This window comes from Perca fluviatilis, chromosome 20 (assembly GCF_010015445.1).
Source record: "Perca fluviatilis chromosome 20, GENO_Pfluv_1.0, whole genome shotgun sequence".
In the NCBI taxonomy this organism is placed as follows: Eukaryota; Metazoa; Chordata; class Actinopteri; order Perciformes; family Percidae; genus Perca; species Perca fluviatilis.
In genome coordinates this window covers 4,298,123-4,315,009 of record NC_053131.1, presented here as the reverse complement: position 1 = coordinate 4,315,009, position 16,887 = coordinate 4,298,123, and the positions used below count along the sequence as shown (strand labels likewise).

The window sequence follows — 16,887 nt, the reverse complement described above, 5'->3', positions numbered from 1 at the left end:
ACACATGTGAAATAACTACAAGACGATTCCCATTGATGTATAAAAAGTTATATATCCTTTATCTGTTGTATTTGTAAATAGCCGTTGAAGTTCTGCTGCAAGCGAGCCACTCCATTCAAACGAAGACCATAGACAGCACTACACCGGAGCAATATTAATGATTGACACGTCTTTCAACCAATCATCCTAGCTTAAACATTACCATGTATGGTCGTTTTAATCTTTCTAAAAGTATGCATCCAATTGTAAGGCATGGTGATGTCATATTTACGTAAATCAGCAGTTTCAACCAGTCGCTGTCATGTTCCGCGAGGGTGCTACCCTTCAACCAATTAGAATGCCAGAATCCTGTGTCGTTTTTGTGGGCGTATTTCACGACTACTCCAATCACACGCTCGATTCAGTCAAGGTTGGGTTCAGTGCAGGGACAGAGGAACTGCTGCTGTCAACTTAAAAAAGGTATGACTAAAAAATCTTATGGTTTGGTTTAGTAAAGTTCGGACTTTTGACGTGTTGAGTGTTATTATGTATGAATGCATGCATTTGGTATTGAGGTAGTTGTATTTTAATCCAGCAGATTAATTTAGCCCCTTTGAAAACTCAGGCTGAGACATTATCACTTGACAGTTTAGTTTAGCAGCTAACAGCTAGCCTGGTAAGTTAACGTTTAGCTAGTTAGTGCAGCCAGTGTAAGTTAACGTTAGATGAATGAGCTCTGTACGTTAGCTACCCTGCCCCACTCTCCGCTCCAATTACGTCTCCGCTAGGATGGGCGTGATTCCTAAATGCTAGTAAGCTAACTGCTGGCATAGTGGGATAGGCTACAAATGACTCGAGGGGCTAACTAGCTAGTAAGTTAACGTTAGCAACCCTAACTCTTGCTGGAGGATAGCCTTGGTAATACCTCACTTAACGTTATGATATGTTCGAAATGAAGCCCCGACGCTAACATTACCGTGCTTAAGCTATAGAATGTGTTCACTGTTTGAACCAATTCAGTTCAGTGTTCAGTTTGCTGACATGAAACGTTAGCTACATGCAAGACTTGCCACACAGGAACAGAAATTGGCATAAGATTGCCACAATCGTGACAAACTACATTGCTAACTGTGTCATTAACGTTAGCCTAGGGGTGTGAAATATCCCCACTTTTATTGTAAGCTATCTCAATTGAAGAGAATTGTGTTAAATTAGGCTTGGACAGGAACACACAGTTTTGTCTACGTGACTATACAGTCCGTTACATGCATTTTTAAGAAATAATGTTTATACTTATACACATTTTTAACGTTGCAGGTTTCAGAAAAGTAGAGTTTGTTCTGCAACCAAACTGTGGTTGTCCTCAAAACCACATATTCAAGACTGTGTCATTATTGATTTACTTCCAGTCATGCAATTTTTACTACTGATGATAACTGAGCCAATATACGAACCTTCCTAAATTAAACTAAACCAAAGGTGTGGAATTGTTCACAAAATTCAGGTTCAGTTCTGAACGGAAAACCTACACTGTACATTTACTACCACTTAACAAATAAACTGCTGATGTATTCTCTGCTCTGAGCGCATTCACCATCACTCTCTCTCTCTCACTAAGCACAGAGCTATTCCTTAAAGGAGCTTCCCCATTCTTGTAACACAAGGAGAGCCTGCCAGAGCTTCTTGTATTTGGGCCGAAAGTCCCAACCATCCAATGCTTTCACACTATAAACCGGACCATGGTTCAGTTTGGTCCGGACCGAGACTACCTCTTTTTATCGGACCAAAATTTGGTCTTTTGATCCGGACCATGGTCCCGGGGAGGTTTCACACCTGTAATTTTTGTTTGGATCAAACTAAAAAGTCTGAAAGTACAGACCAAATGAGTTATGTGTGAAAACGCCCACAACTTATTGGGACTTTAGCTTATTCACTGTATCCCCCAGAGTTAGATAAGTCCATACATACCCTTTTCATCTCTGTGCGTGTCGTAACTCTGTTTAGCTAAGCCCAGATCCTTTAGGTAACCGGCTCCAACTAGCCTACTGCTCCCAATAAGTGACAAAATAACGCCAACATTTTCCTATTTACATGTTGTGATTTGTATAGTCACAGTGTGTACAAATAACAAGGTCACATGATACACAGTCGTTTTCTAACCGTATATAAACTGTGGGAACTATATTCTCAGAAGGCGAAGCACTGCTACTTGGGTGGAGTGATTAGCGCAACACCTGAAAAGCACCGTCTCTGCTCCTCACCACGGGGCTTCTCGTGTGCTGCGAGCAAATCACTCCACCCAAGTAGCAGTGCTTCGCCTTCTGAGAATATAGTTCCCAGTATGTATACGGTTAGAAGATGGCTGTGTCTCATGTGATCTTGTTGTTTGTACACACTGTGACTAAACAAATAACAACATGTAAATAGGAACATGTTGGTGTTATTTTGTCACTTATTGGGAGCAGTAGGTTAGATGGAGCTGGTTACCTCCAGGATCTGTGCTAAGCTAGGCTAGCGGTGGGTGCGGCAGACAGTTACAAGCACGGAGATGAGAAGGGTATGTATGGACTTCTCTAACTCTGGGTGATACGGTGAATAAGCTAAAGTCCCAATAAGTCGGCGTGTTCCTTTTAACAAAATGATGGCTCAGAACTTAAGGACCATAAACACTTCTTCATTGTCAAATCTATTAAAAGTATAGTTTTTCTAATTGGTGCAAACAAACTTTTTTTAGATTAAACAATAAAACGCATTAAGTGTAACATAACACAAACTCACATTTTTAAAACAACACTGCTCTGTTTATTCTATTTTTATTTTTGTGTAAGAAAAATATCGGAAACGCATATTTCTGTTGGAAACCCATAAGTTTCACCTTTTAATAAAAGAAAGTAAAAAGCTGTGTTTACTTTTCTATTCTGCTATTCTTGGCTTTTATCTACATTTTCCAATACACAGCTAACTCTAATAACGGTGTGTCTTTTCAGCCCAGTTGTCCATCCAGCACCATGGGAAAGAAGAGTCGAGTGAAGACTCAGAAGTCGGGGTCAGGAGCCTGCGCTGTGGTTTCCCCCAAGGAGACGATGAACCTAATCTCTGAACTGCTGCAGAGTACGTTTACCTTCAGTTTTTACACCCAGTCCACCTTCACAATCCTTACGTTGGGAGAACTCTATTTAACTCACTCATTCCACATTCCAGTGGTTTCAAAGTTGTTTGGATGGTAACTTAAATGAATGAAGGAACATCCAGTATTTGTTTTAAAGACATGTTGGGACCTAGACAATTTGGAGCATATGGAATGGTGAGCTAAGTCCAATTCCTCATTTACCAGGGCAAATGCCTTTTTTTTGTTTAACAATAAAGAATGAGATTTTTTTTTACTGCACACATTAATAAGGTTGTCTGGCTTCAGTGCCATGTGTGGTTTACATGCTGCAGTAAAGGAGTGCTATGCAAATCTACTTGTAGTGTTGTGGTGCTATTAAGGTGTATTTTACTGTATGTCCAACAGTACATGGGAGCATTTGTTTTTTTAGTCAGAGGTCATTCTTTAATTTGTCTTTCGTGAGAGCTGTAAGATTATGTCCAGACCGACATCAGCTCCTCAGTTATTACACTAAGGTCACTGCATTGACGCAAGTGTTGTGCCCACACAGAGAGCTGGGTTAAAAAAAAATAATAATGCAGAAATGGGGGGGAAAAAAGGACATCATGTGTCCAGTGCCTGAAGTGGACCAAAAAATTTGTCATTACCTTAATTTAGCAGTTGCATGGCATGATCATTGCATGTGTCTTTAATATATTGACATGCATATTTCGGTAATACATCACTTTAAATGTATTTTTGTATGTCAATTAGATGAATTCACAGCTTGACATGAATTATTTTTTGTTCACCAGTCACTGTGGCTAGTAGTTTTCCAAAGTTAACCGTTGGGAGAAGTGACGAGAAGTGAAGCGCACAGAGCAAAAGTCTTTTGTCCTGCTTTACACACACTCTACTACTACAAACCTCTTGTCAAAATGTTTTTCTGCAACAGACCCAACCGTTGCCTCGGCTGAACTTGCCAAATGCGCGCCCCTTCTCGTGTCTGGGATTAGGTGACCGCCGGGGCAGACAGGCCATGTTGCATTTATTGAAGTTAAAAAAACAGTCAAACAATTAAACAAATTTAAAAGTGAAAACACCTTGAGGTGTGAAATTTCCCTTTTAATCTTTTTCCCATTTTAATTTTAATTTATTTTTTTTATTCAAAACACAAAACAAAATACGAGTTTAAAAGTAATGTGTTTTTGTGATCGTTAGGAGGCGAAATCATAATCGTGATTAAATTTGGATTGGATTAATTGCACAGCCCTAACTTCAGCGACCACTGTTAGAATAATATGCTTATTTAATACAGTTATGTATGTTAACAAGAACATTTTCAGCAGTGTTTTCTTAGTGTTAAGTGAGCTATGTGTTCACACAGAAATGCAGTTATGCAGGTGATTAGGGGTGCATACCTACTCACTAACAGGAGGTGGCGGTATGCAATAAGAAATAAGGGTACTTATGTGGACAAAAATCAGAAGTGGCAGTACTCGATACCGGTGAGTACCGGACTATTTCCGGGCTAGGATTTTGTGGATGATCAGAATGCCTTTTAAAGTTCATCACCTGCCTGTGCTAAAAGTTAAAATAAAGCAACCCTAGGCGTTTTGCACCCTTAAAGGTCCAATAGCATGAACATTTGACTTTATGAGGTTTTTTAACATTAATATGCATTTCCCCAGCCTGCCTATGGTCCCCCAGTGGGTATAAATGGTGATAGGTGTAAACCGAGCCCTGGGTATCCTGCTCTGCCTTTGAGAAAATGAAAGCTCAGATGGACCAATCAGGAATCTTCTCCTTATGAGGTCATAAGGAGCAAGGTTACCTCCCCTTTCTCTGCTTTGCCCGCCCAGAGAATTTGGCCCACCCATGAGAGAGAGACATCATGGCTTTCAAACGGTCAAAGTGGCAGTTGGTCAAGGCCACACCCCCACCCTCCACCTTGCAAACAAAAGCATATAAAAGAGACTTCAGATACAGTATTAGGGGACCACTAAGGTCTATATAAAAGAGACTTCAGATACAGTATTAGGGGACCACTAAGGTCTATATAAAAGAGACTTCAGATACAGTATTAGGGGACCACTAAGGTCTATATAAAAGAGACTTCAGATACAGTATTAGGGGACCACTAATGTCTATATAAAAGAGACTTCAGATACAGTATTAGGGGACCACTAAGGTCTATATAAAAGAGACTTCAGATACAGTATTAGGGGACCACTAATGTCTATATAAAAGAGACTTCAGATACAGTATTAGGGGACCACTAAGGTCTATATAAAAGCATCCATAGAGCACCATGTCATGGGACCTTTAACACAGTTTCACAGTCAGTAATGTCTAGCGATGGTTATCAGATTTTGTTAACCGTATCGGTTTATTTGCTATTGATAAGCAGTATCTGCTTATCAATAGCAAATGTGAGGATGAGACCAACTAGCCTGGATGAGTGCCAGGGTCCAACATAACATTTTTCTCCCCAGTAGATCAGGGTTTTACTGGCCCCGCAGGGAAAAAAGAGGGGAAAAACAGAAATGTATACATTGTAATGATTCGTCCAAACACAAATACTATTCTGCATCTACAAATATGAATTAAGTCAATTTAGTTGGATTTGCACTCTAATAATTCATAGTTATTCTACAGTAATGCTTGTTTTAATTTATGTTAAATGGCCAGAGTGAGGCTATAGTTTCCAGGATGGAGTGTATTTTGGACAGTATCCTCCTCTCTGCCACTGTCTTTAAGGAGTCCAGCTCCACAGCAACAGCATCACCGGCCTTGTGAATTAGTTGAGTTGTTGAGTCTGCCACTCTCAGTCTGCTGACCCAGCATGCAGGAGAGCACTAGCCACCACAGACTCATAAAACATCATCAGCATATTCTGACAGATGTTGAAGGACCTTAGCTTCCTCCCCTTCCTGTTAAGTATTTCAGAGTTTTTAATCCAGTCCATCTTATGGTATGTGTAGTCCTCCACTATGTCCACACCGACACTTTGGATGGAGACAGGGGTCACTGGTGCCTTCCTCCTTCTCAAGTCCACTACCAGACCACTACCAAATATCAGATATTCAAAGTAAAATAATTTTATTCAAAAAACAGCCATCTGATAACAAGTGTGTTTCCTCTTCATGTTCATGTTGTAGTAACCTGAATATTTCCCAGCCATGTTTACTGGGCTATTTTTTGCATTCATTTTGAAATTATTTTACAATTTTCAGCAAGCAGCATTTGAACGTGATATGGGGAGGCTGACTTTGCAGTTAGCTTATTTTATCTAGTAATTATTAGCGCACCCCGTGGTCCCTTGGCTTCACTCCCAGGCTTTAGGAGACTACTTCGCTGGGAGGAGAGCAGACAGCAGCAAACAGCAGTTGCGGCTGCACCAACTAGAACCCAGCAACAGCGACGTATGCTAATATTACCAGCTAGCTCCCATCAAAGGAGGAGAGCAGGCAGCATCTCCGGTCTGGCTGGGTTTGAGTTGCTGCAGGCGCTACTGAAGGTCCAAAGCATGTGTGGACTCTTTGTGGCGGTGCCACGGTCGTTTGTTGACGTTAGGTTAGCAAACTCCACTCATTTTGTTTGAAATTTCCATTTAGGGGATTTGTGTATCAGCTTTGGCTCCACATAGACCAGCGATACAGCTGCATGGTCTGATATGACTGTACTGTTATAATGGCAGCCTCAGATATTTGAAAGAAATTCTGCTGACACCAAAGAGTAATATATTCTAGAGTGGCTTTTGTTAGCACTAGACCAAGGGTGGCGAACCTGTGGCACTTGAACCGTATGCGGCTCTTTGCCTGCTCCTTTTGAGGTGCTTACTGTGTGGCTGGGTGCTGTGTTATTTTACTTTTTGAAACATTTCAGATAAGTTAAAAAAAAAAAAAAAAAAAAAAAGCATTTGAATGCATCTGCCAATACATTTGCCAATTATTTTAAAATAAATATTAAGGCAGCAGAGTTTTTTTATGGACAGATTCTGCAACCTGAGGAAAAAAAGCGGCCACAGATCACGTTCCTCATTAACCCTTTTACTGCTGATTGTTCGAAAGCCCCTCTAGTGACAAATGAGTGAAAGAGTGGCCACAACGGAGTACAACCAGACCTAAAAAGGATTGTGGATAACAAAGACTGTCAGGTTTCCCACTGAGTCAATCTAAGTAAGAAAAAAAACTTATGAAAGCTGCTATGTATTATGACTTTCATTAGATCTGGAAGTCACGGTTGCTGTTGTAATGTGGACGTGCATGTGTTGTGTGGCTTTTTGCTATGGTGCGTGTTTTTTTTGTGGCTCTTTATGCTGAACTGGTTGGCCACCCCTGCACTAGACCAACAGGAAAAAAAATGTCTATGATGGATTCAGATGCCTCCATAAATCCACTACTAGATGAATTTTGTTTATAAAGTGATGTAATGCTTTCCTAGTTCTTGTGTGATCTTCACTTGGATCAAGAATGCAATTAAAGTCCCCTGCGATAACACACTTGCCTGGTAGTTTTGAAATTGAAAAAATATAATTGTTATAAAAATGGACATTGTCATCAGTTGGTCTGTGTACGTTAATTAAATTAAGACTTGTAGACACAACGTGGTCCTGTATTATTATGAATCAACCGTTGGGTTACATCATCAATCTGCAGTGAAATAGATTAAGTACAAAGATGATATAAACTGTCCTGGCCACCTTCGTCTTATCTTAATTGTCTCGATAGTTAATAGGGGTGTTTCCTGTAAGAACACAATCTTGGCTTTTAACTGTCCATAACCTGCTTTACTTTGGTCAGTTTATGCAGGCCTATACAGTTCCATGAAATATCGGTCTCTGCATATTGGTGCCATCCTCCTTTTAATTGTTTCATCATGTTTTGAGACTGCCAAGGAGGATAAAACAAGAAGATATTATGGTTAATGAATAAAGTTGATACCATAATAAACCGTGAGAAAATGTCCCTAACCCCAGACATGAACATGCCCAACTGGAACCCACGGGCAGCACTAAACCCCTCAATATCTTCCTTTTACTGCTCCACACCATAATGAGGAACCACTCTTCTGCATTTTCTTAAAACTCCTGTTCACGTTGCTCACTAAATTAAAATTAATCCACATCTTTTCCAGAAATACTTAATGTTACAACTTGTGTCCTACAGACAATATATGCCTTTTTTATGCAGTATTTTGCAAACATAAAATACATTAAGTAATCTAAAAAATGACACATAACAGCCTTGTAGTATTTGTTTTAATATTGGCAACAGAGCACGAGAATCCACGTCTGCTCACCGTGCCGCCATAACCGGAAGCTCCTGGCGTCTATTTTAAGTCTGGCAGGATACATGATTCTGAATCTCACCCCTCAATCTCCAGCAACTCCCGAATCAACTTACCCAAAAACTTCACTGCATCTCCTCATTCCTTACCCTCAGAGATGCCCGCAAAACGGACATTATTGCGTCAGGATCGATTTTCAAAACCTAAATTTTTTTCCCAGAGGATGTCGACCTCTCTCTTGCTAGCGGCAGGATTATCCCATCTTTTTTCTCTCAGTCGCCTCTAAACTCTCGACGCAACTCTCAACCTCCTTCACTTTGATGACCAGGCCGGAGAGCTTTGACTCCATTGAAACGATGGAGTGGCGAATTTCCTTCAGACCTTCTAGCTCAGCTGAGATTTTCTCTAGTGCTGGAAATATTTTACCGGCAACTTGTCATTAGCCTGTTGCTTTTCTGCTCTGGCCACAGCAGCAGCCATCTTGGCCCTTTTCAGCTGCGTCTCCACCACGGAGCATATGCTGCTTAATATCTCCACTGGCCGCTAACTTATTAGTTTTCGGCATCCAGAATGTTTTTCAACCTTGCTGAGCACAAATGTCTCTGGTCAGTATCATCAAAAGGATAAATGCAGCAGAACACTATATGAAGATCACCATTCGCCCGACTAGTCCGCCTTTAGGTCAGGTGACAATCTTTTAATTCTATATTAAAGAGCTGTTGAATCAGATTTAGAGAGGTGGACTAAAATTCCAAACTCAAAAATCACACTTTTCGATAATTAAAATGAATGTTGTTCCTCGGATAAACTTTTTCAGCTCTATAAAACCTCTCCCACCACCAGTGGGATATTAGGATAGGTTGAGTTCACTGCTATCTAGATTTATTTGGAAAGCCAAACTTCCTTGATTAAATGTTCCACTTTATAAAGTGGAAAATGCGCAGGTGGCCACTGGCCAAAATCTCCCTAATTTTAAATATTACTTCTGGGCATTTACCCTTTGCCCTCTGCTCTCTTAGTTGAATTCTGATATTTTACAGAAGTTTGTGTTCCCACATAGACTGCAAGATGTAGTACACTGTAACATTTCTCTCAAGCACTGTAATCTTAAGTTTGGGTCAATTATCATCCTTTTAATTTCTTTCTGCCACCTGGTCACTCCAAGACCCACATTTAAATTCATTGGCATTTTCCTTTATTTCATAACTTTGACTTACTACTAGGAGAGCGGCCTGTCTCATTTCCTAACTGGTCTGACAAAGGGATCCATATTATTTCTGATTATTACAAACGATTTCAGTCTCCGTACATTCAGCAGCAGTTCAATTTACCAACTTCGTCCTTCTTCTACTTGCAGTTGCATTCTGCTTCAGGTGCCTTGAGTATTCCCTTTGAGAAAAAACTACCTCTGCATTCATTACATTGTATATATTCTTGTATTGTATGCAAGGTCTGGTTTCTAAATTATATTCCCTGTTGATAAAGGCAACATATAAACCTTTGCCAATTAACCATATATTTATAAAAGACGTATCATTACTCCATTCTGATAGAAATTGGCCTAGAGTCGGTTTCAACATTTTAATTTCCTCAAGAAACCCTAATCATCAAATGATACATTATAATTTTGTCTGGCGAATTTATTGTACACCCTGTAAATTATTTCTGATGAAAGCCAGACAATCCCTAACTGCACGTTTTGCTCCCAGGGAATCCAGGATACTTCCTTCATATGATCTGGGAATGTCCAGATGTGTTTGGTCGGAAAAAGTATTGTGTAATAACTCAACAAAAACATCATACAATTTTAGAAATATGCATTCACAATGTATTCAGCAATAACACCAGTACATAAAATGTACATATGATGAGCACAAATATGTAAACAGTCTACACAAGACGCCGCATTAACCCTTGTTGTCTTCCCGTCAACCTTGTTTTTTTGACGTTTTTTGGCACTTTTTTTCAGTTTGTTTTTGCTTTTTCCGATGTTTTAAATTGTTTTTCTTATACACATTTTCAGCGCTTATTTCTACGTCCCATATTTTCTGACATAAAACAAAAATTGAAAACGGGTCAATTTGACCTTGATTAATTGCAAGATGTGTGACGTGTGCCAGGAAAAAATAGCCAATAGACTAAAGAAGACCTACATGAACAGGTGTTTTGACCTTTGGTTCGAGAAAAGTGGCGAACTTTTTGAAGTCAATCAACTCACACAGTTGTGTAGACCAGTGTTTTTCAACCATTTTTGAGCCACAGCACATTTTTTACATAAAAAAAATCCAACCAAACCAAAAATGTTACAAAATGACACTATATATATATATATATATATATATATATATATATATATATATACACAAAGCTGATATCCTGGCAGGAACTGAAGAAAGGCACACACAAAGCTCTACCTCAACCGCTCTGTCGCTCTCTTTTTTTGTTTTGTTTTTATAGCGGTCATGCTTGAGAAGCTCAGCTCACAAAGATATGTTGTGGAAAATGGGAGCAATGCTGAAATAACTCTGTTTGCCAGAATAGGGAACTCCTTGGCCGCTGTCAAAAAACTGTCCAAAGGAAGATCAGCAAAGCTTAGCTTTAAACCACTATCTTGTCTCAGTTCAGTTAGTCCCTCCTGCTCCTGCAAAGTCATGTCCAGCTTGGCATTTTCCAAGTGTTGTTGCCAGAGGTGCACCTTTTGAACGGAATCCATTTATTTTATCTGTGCTTGTGAGCAGGTTTTCATTTCGGCCTTGCATTCGTGTGTTCATTCAGATGCTGAAATCTATCTGCCATGTATGCCAGCCTTACACACCACTCATCAGATGCAAGTAGCTTTGCATCATTGCACCTCTCATCAGTCAAAAACACTTTAACCCTTGTGTTGACTTCGGGTCACATTGACCCGTTTTCAATTTTAGTTTTATATCAGAAAATATGTGATGTAGAAATAAGTGCTGAAAATGTGTAGAAGAAAAATTTAACCATTTAAAACGTTGGAAAAAGCAAAAACACAAGGGTTAAGTTCCTCCCGCAGCTCATACACACGAGCCAACACTTTGCTGCGCGACAACCATCGGACATCCGTGTGGAGCAATAAGGCTTTATGCTCCGCTCCCATTTCCTCACATAAAGATGCAAATATGCTGCTTTTCAGAGGTCTGGGGTCTCATTTATAAAACTGTGCGTAGGTTCCTTACTATAAGTGTATGTATGCCCAAAAGGCCAAAATGGCATACGCCAAAGAAAAGTCAGATTTATAAAACCGTGTGTACGCACACCTGTAAGCAATGTCCATCCATCCACTTATCCGGTGTCGGGTCGTGGGGGGAGCAGCTCCAGGACCCCAAACTTCCCTTTCCCGAGCCACATTAACCAGCTCCGACTGGGGGATCCCGAGGCGTTCCCAGGCCAGGTTGGAGATATAATCCCTCCACCTAGTCCTGGGTCTTCACCGAGGCCTCCTCCCAGCTGGACGTGCCTGGAACACCTCCCTAGGGAGGCGCCCAGGGGACATCCTTACCAGATGCCCGAACCACCTCAACTTGCTCCTTTCAACGCGAAGGAGCAGCGGCTCTACTCCGAGCTCCTCACGGATGACTGAGCTTCTCACCCTATCTCTAAGGGAGATGACAGCCACCCTCCAGAGGAAACCCATTTCGGCCGCTTGTACCCTGGATCTTGTTCTTTCGGTCATGACCATAGGTGAGGGTAGGAAAAAAAACTAAAGAAAAAAGAAAACTGACTGGTAGATCGAGAGCTTTGCCTTCTGGCTCAGCTCTCTTTTCGTCACAACGGTGCGATAAATTGAATGTAATACCGCACCCGCTGTGCCGATTTTCCGATCAATCTCCCGCTCCGTTGTCCCCTCACTCGAACAAAACCCCAAGGTACTTGAACTCCTTCACTTGGGGTAAGGACTCATTCCCTGCCTGGAGTAGGCACTCCTTCGTTTCCTGCTGAGAACCATGGCCTCAGATTTAGAGGTGCTGATCCTCATCCCAACCGCTTCACACTCGGCTGCGAACCGATCCAGTGAGTGCTGAAGGTCGCAGGTCGATGATGCCATCAGGACCACATCATCTGCAAAGAGCAGCGATGAGATCCCCAGCCCACCGAACTGCAACCCCTCCCCACCCCGACTACGCCTTGATATCCTGTCCATAAATATTACAAACGGGATTGGTGACAAAGCGCAGCCCTGGCGGAGGCCAACCCTCACCTGACTTACTGCCGAGAACCCGGACACAGCTCTCACTTTGGTCGTACAGAGATTGGATGGCCCTGAGAAGAGACCCCCTCACCCCATACTCCCGCAGCACCTCCCACCGTATCTCCCGGGGAACCGGGTGATATGCCTTCTCCAAATCCACGAAACACACGTAGACCGGATGGGCATACTCCCAGGCCCCCTCCAGGATCCTTGCGAGAGTGAAGATCTGGTCCATTGTTCCACGACCAGGACGGAATCCACATTGTTCCTCTTCAATCGGAGGTTCGACTATCGGCCGAACCCTCCTTTCTAGCACCTTGGAGTAGACTTTACCAGGGAGGCTGAGTCTACTGTGCGTAGGTTCCTTACTATAAGTGTATGTATGCCCAAAAGGCCAAAATGGCATACGCCAAAGAAAAGTCAGATTTATAAAACAGTGTGTACGCACACCTGTAAGCAATGTCCATCCATCCGCTTATCCGGTGTCGGGTCGCGAGGGGAGCATCTCCAGCAGGGGGTGTGAGTTGAAAGTCTGTCAGACAGGGGCCTTCTCCAGACGTTCCCAATTTACCCGCACTACCCGTTTGGGCTTACCAGGTCTGTCCAGAGTCTTCCCTCACCCCCTGACCCAACTCACCACCAAATGGTGATCGGTTGACAGCTCCGCCCGCTCTTCACCCGAGTGTCCAAAACATGCGGCCTCAGATCAGATTATTATAAAATCGATCATTGACCTTTGGCCTAGGGTGCTCTGGTACCAAGTACACTTATGAGCATCCCTATGTTCGAACATGGTGTTTGTTATAGAATCCATGACTAGCACAGAAGTCCATCAACAAACAACCACTCTGATTTAGATCAGGGAGGCCGTTCCTCCCAATCACGCCTCTCCATGTGTCTCCATCATTGCCCACGTGCGCGTTGAAGTCCCCCAGCAGAACAATGGAGTCCCCCACTGGAGACCCATGCAGGACTCCACTAAAGGTCTCCAAGAAGGCCGAATACTCCGAACTCTTGTTTGATGCATATGCACAAACAACAGTCAGAGTTTTCCCCCCCACAACCCGCCACGTAGGGAGGCGACCCTCTCGTCCACCGGGGTAAACTCCAACGTAAGCGGCGCAGCCGGGGGCTTGTGAGTATCCCCACACCCGCCCGGCGCCTCACACCCTGGGCAACTCCGGAGAAGAAAAGAGTCCAACCCCTATCCAGGAGTACGGTTCAAGAACAGAGACTGTGCGTAGAGGTAAGCCCCACCAGAGCTAACCGGTAGCGCTCCACCTCCCGCATCAGTTCCGGCTCCTTCCCCCACAGAGAGGTGACATTCCACGTCCCCAGAGCCAGCATCGAGGCCCCTGATCTTCACTGCCACCCATGTGGCAGCGCACCCGACCCCAGCGGTTCCTCCCACAGGTGGTGGACCCATGGGCTGGAGAGATGGGGGCCACGTAGCTTTTTCGGGCTGTGCCCGGCCGGGCTCCATGGCAAACCCGGCCACCAGACGCTCGCTGATATATATATATATATATATATATATATATATATATATATATATATATATATATATATATATATATATATATATATATATATATATATATATATATATATAAACAAATATAAAAACTAAACTTTTTCAGCCCATCTGAGTTTGCAGGTATGCGGATTAAATATCAGGTAATAATCAACTGTAAAGTAGCTACAGCTTTTAATGGATCCCTTTGGTAAATCAGCCTCTGCCGGGTAGAAATTAGTGAAATTGTATAAAAAAAAAAAAAGGTAACACCAACATTGGAAAATCCATTGTTATGTCTACAAAATTATTTTAGTTTAAGTCACCACTACCTCCGGTCAAAATATTGACTTAGTATCTCAGAATATAAACTAAGAATCTCAAAGTAATAAGAAAATGTAAAATATTGACTTAGAATCTCAATATATTGACCTAACATCTCAAAATATTGGTTCAGTATCTTAATATATTGACTTAGTAAGTCAGAATATTGACTAAGAATCTCAAAGCAATCTGCTAGTCATCACATTGCAGGCACAAATGCGCAACAATGGCAAATTATTTGCAGTAACTCAATAAAAAAAAAAAAAAGATTGTTGGACCAATCGGATAATTTCCCACGGCACACAGGACTATCTCGCACAGTGGTTGAAAATCACTGGTGTAGACATCCCAGTATCAATACACATATTAACCCACGCTTCCTTCCATTTGTGGTGTTCCTGCGTATTTACTAACCAGCAGCTATCGGGTCGCCGGTGAAAGCCCGCCTGTAGTGTTCTCTGTCCTACGGTTGTCTCCGTCATGCTGCCTGGCTCTGTACCCATACATCCATGCCCTGTACCGAGGTTAGCTTCTGTTTCGGGGGAAGGGGGCTTTGCGTTCTCCTTTTACCTTGTTAAGGTAAGCTAGGGTACCCTCATTGTGCGCGTTTCTCAAATGTACTTTCAAATTCGTGGGATTTTTCCCTTTAAGAAATTGTCCACATATTTTCCCACCTTCCACTCCAAGGCACTTGCTTTTATCTGACACAGTCATAATCAAATAGGACTCTGCTGCTTTCTTCAGACTTTCGGTACCGCCATGATGCCAGGGGAGGGGCATGGACTATGTTTTGTTCAATTTGACATGGAATGTTGGAATTAATGGCTTCCCAGTCGGAAACTACTGCATATATGTCTATGGCATAGACTGTATAAAACAAGTCTATGGTCGGAAATGTCAACTCTAAAAGATATAACGTTATTTTCTCAATGAAAGACATTGACATTTACTCGATTATTTTATTTTAGTTAGTTTTGCAAACCGACATTAGAGTTTTACTTATCGTTTTTTTGTAATGCCTAGTTTAAATTTTTTTCTGTTAACGGCAATGTTTTTTCCCACCTAGTTTTTCGTTATTTCGTTTGTTTTTGTTAATGATTATAACCTTGGTTGGCAGGCCCCCACAGTCTCTCTCTCACAACAGTGGCTACTTTCTTTTTTGGATCACACACTGCAAGATCACACTAAGTAAAACAAAATACCTTGATTGTTTTAGTCAATGCAGCAGAAGGTGTACAGTAAAAACATTACTTTAATGTACTATCTGTATGCAAGTCCTGTGGGTTGGGTGTGTGGGGTTGTAAGTGTGTCTCGTCATGTATGTATGTATGTATGTATGTATGTATGTATGTATGTATGTATGTATGTATGTATGTATGTATGTTATAAATTAATAAAAATGTTATCAAAGGAAAAATCTTTGCATATAATTACTCCAATGTACAAAATCCTTTACAGGAATTTCTATGTATTGTATGAAAATAAGAGATTTACTAATATTCATTTTCAAAATAATGTAGGGTCATCAGCGAGTTTAGCTTATTTTAATTATTTCCCCAAGACTGAAATTTCCAAGAATTTATTCTTCTTAATGTGTGTTGCCATTACTTGTGTTACTAACAAATACAAAAAAGGGTGAGATTGGGCATGCTTGTCTAATACCTCGACCAAGGTAAATCTTGAGAGGTTCCATGAGATAACTTCACTGAGTTATTACATTCCATGTATTGGGTCTCATTGCTTTAAGGAAAAAATTGCCAAAAAATTAATAACTTCAAACATAAAGGCACGTTTGACTTTTTTTTTTTTTTTTTTAAAGCCTTGTAGAAATAAATAAATAAATAAAATATAAAACTGTCATCCAGGATAAGGTAACTATAATCAATTAAATCTAATACTAATCTTATATTATTACTGATATGTCTCCCCTGCATGAATCCAGATTGTACTTCATCAATTATTTTGGGTACACTTTTGTATCATTATTTAATAAACTAATTGGTCTCTAATTATCAAAATATAATTTATCTTTATTGGTTTTTGGGGATGCGTATAATTGCACCTTGTTTAAAAGATGCTCGGAGTTCACCAGCGTTAATTGATTCTTGAAACATTTCAGGCAGGAAAAGAGATAGCTCTGTATTGAATGTTGTAAAGAACTCACCTGTTAAACCATCATGATGACTTCTTGTCTTTAAGATTTCTTTTACAATCAGTTATTTACTGAAATCTCAATTCATCATCACATATCTCCATGAATTCCTCGTCAACTTTCCAATTTTTATATATCTATAATACTAATGGCATAGCCGTTTACAAGAATTTTGTGTGGTTGATCTCAACAGCCAAAATATTCTGTATCCTGCTGTATCAATATTAGACCTCCAAACTTTCCTTTTAAAATTGCGACCCCTGCTGATTGATCAGTACCAAAAGAAAACAAAACATCACTTCCCCATTGTTTTTAGTTTTTTTTCC

At 41.0% G+C, this 16,887-nt stretch overlaps 1 protein-coding gene across 2 annotated transcripts in view; it reads left to right on the top strand.

Moving 5' to 3' along the window:
• The first annotated feature begins 344 nt into the window (after positions 1-344).
• setd3 (SET domain containing 3, actin histidine methyltransferase) overlaps positions 345-16,887 on the top strand; it is a 61,985-nt gene continuing 45,442 nt past the window's right edge. Inside the window, exons 1-2 of one of the 2 annotated variants that reach the window (XM_039785940.1) lie at positions 345-459; positions 2,967-3,090. In XM_039785940.1, the coding sequence (XP_039641874.1) occupies positions 2,988-3,090 (103 nt within the window). In that variant the 5' untranslated portion in view covers positions 345-459; positions 2,967-2,987. The remainder of the gene's footprint in view (positions 460-2,966; positions 3,091-16,887) is intronic. The other variant, XM_039785939.1, reaches the window with a different exon arrangement.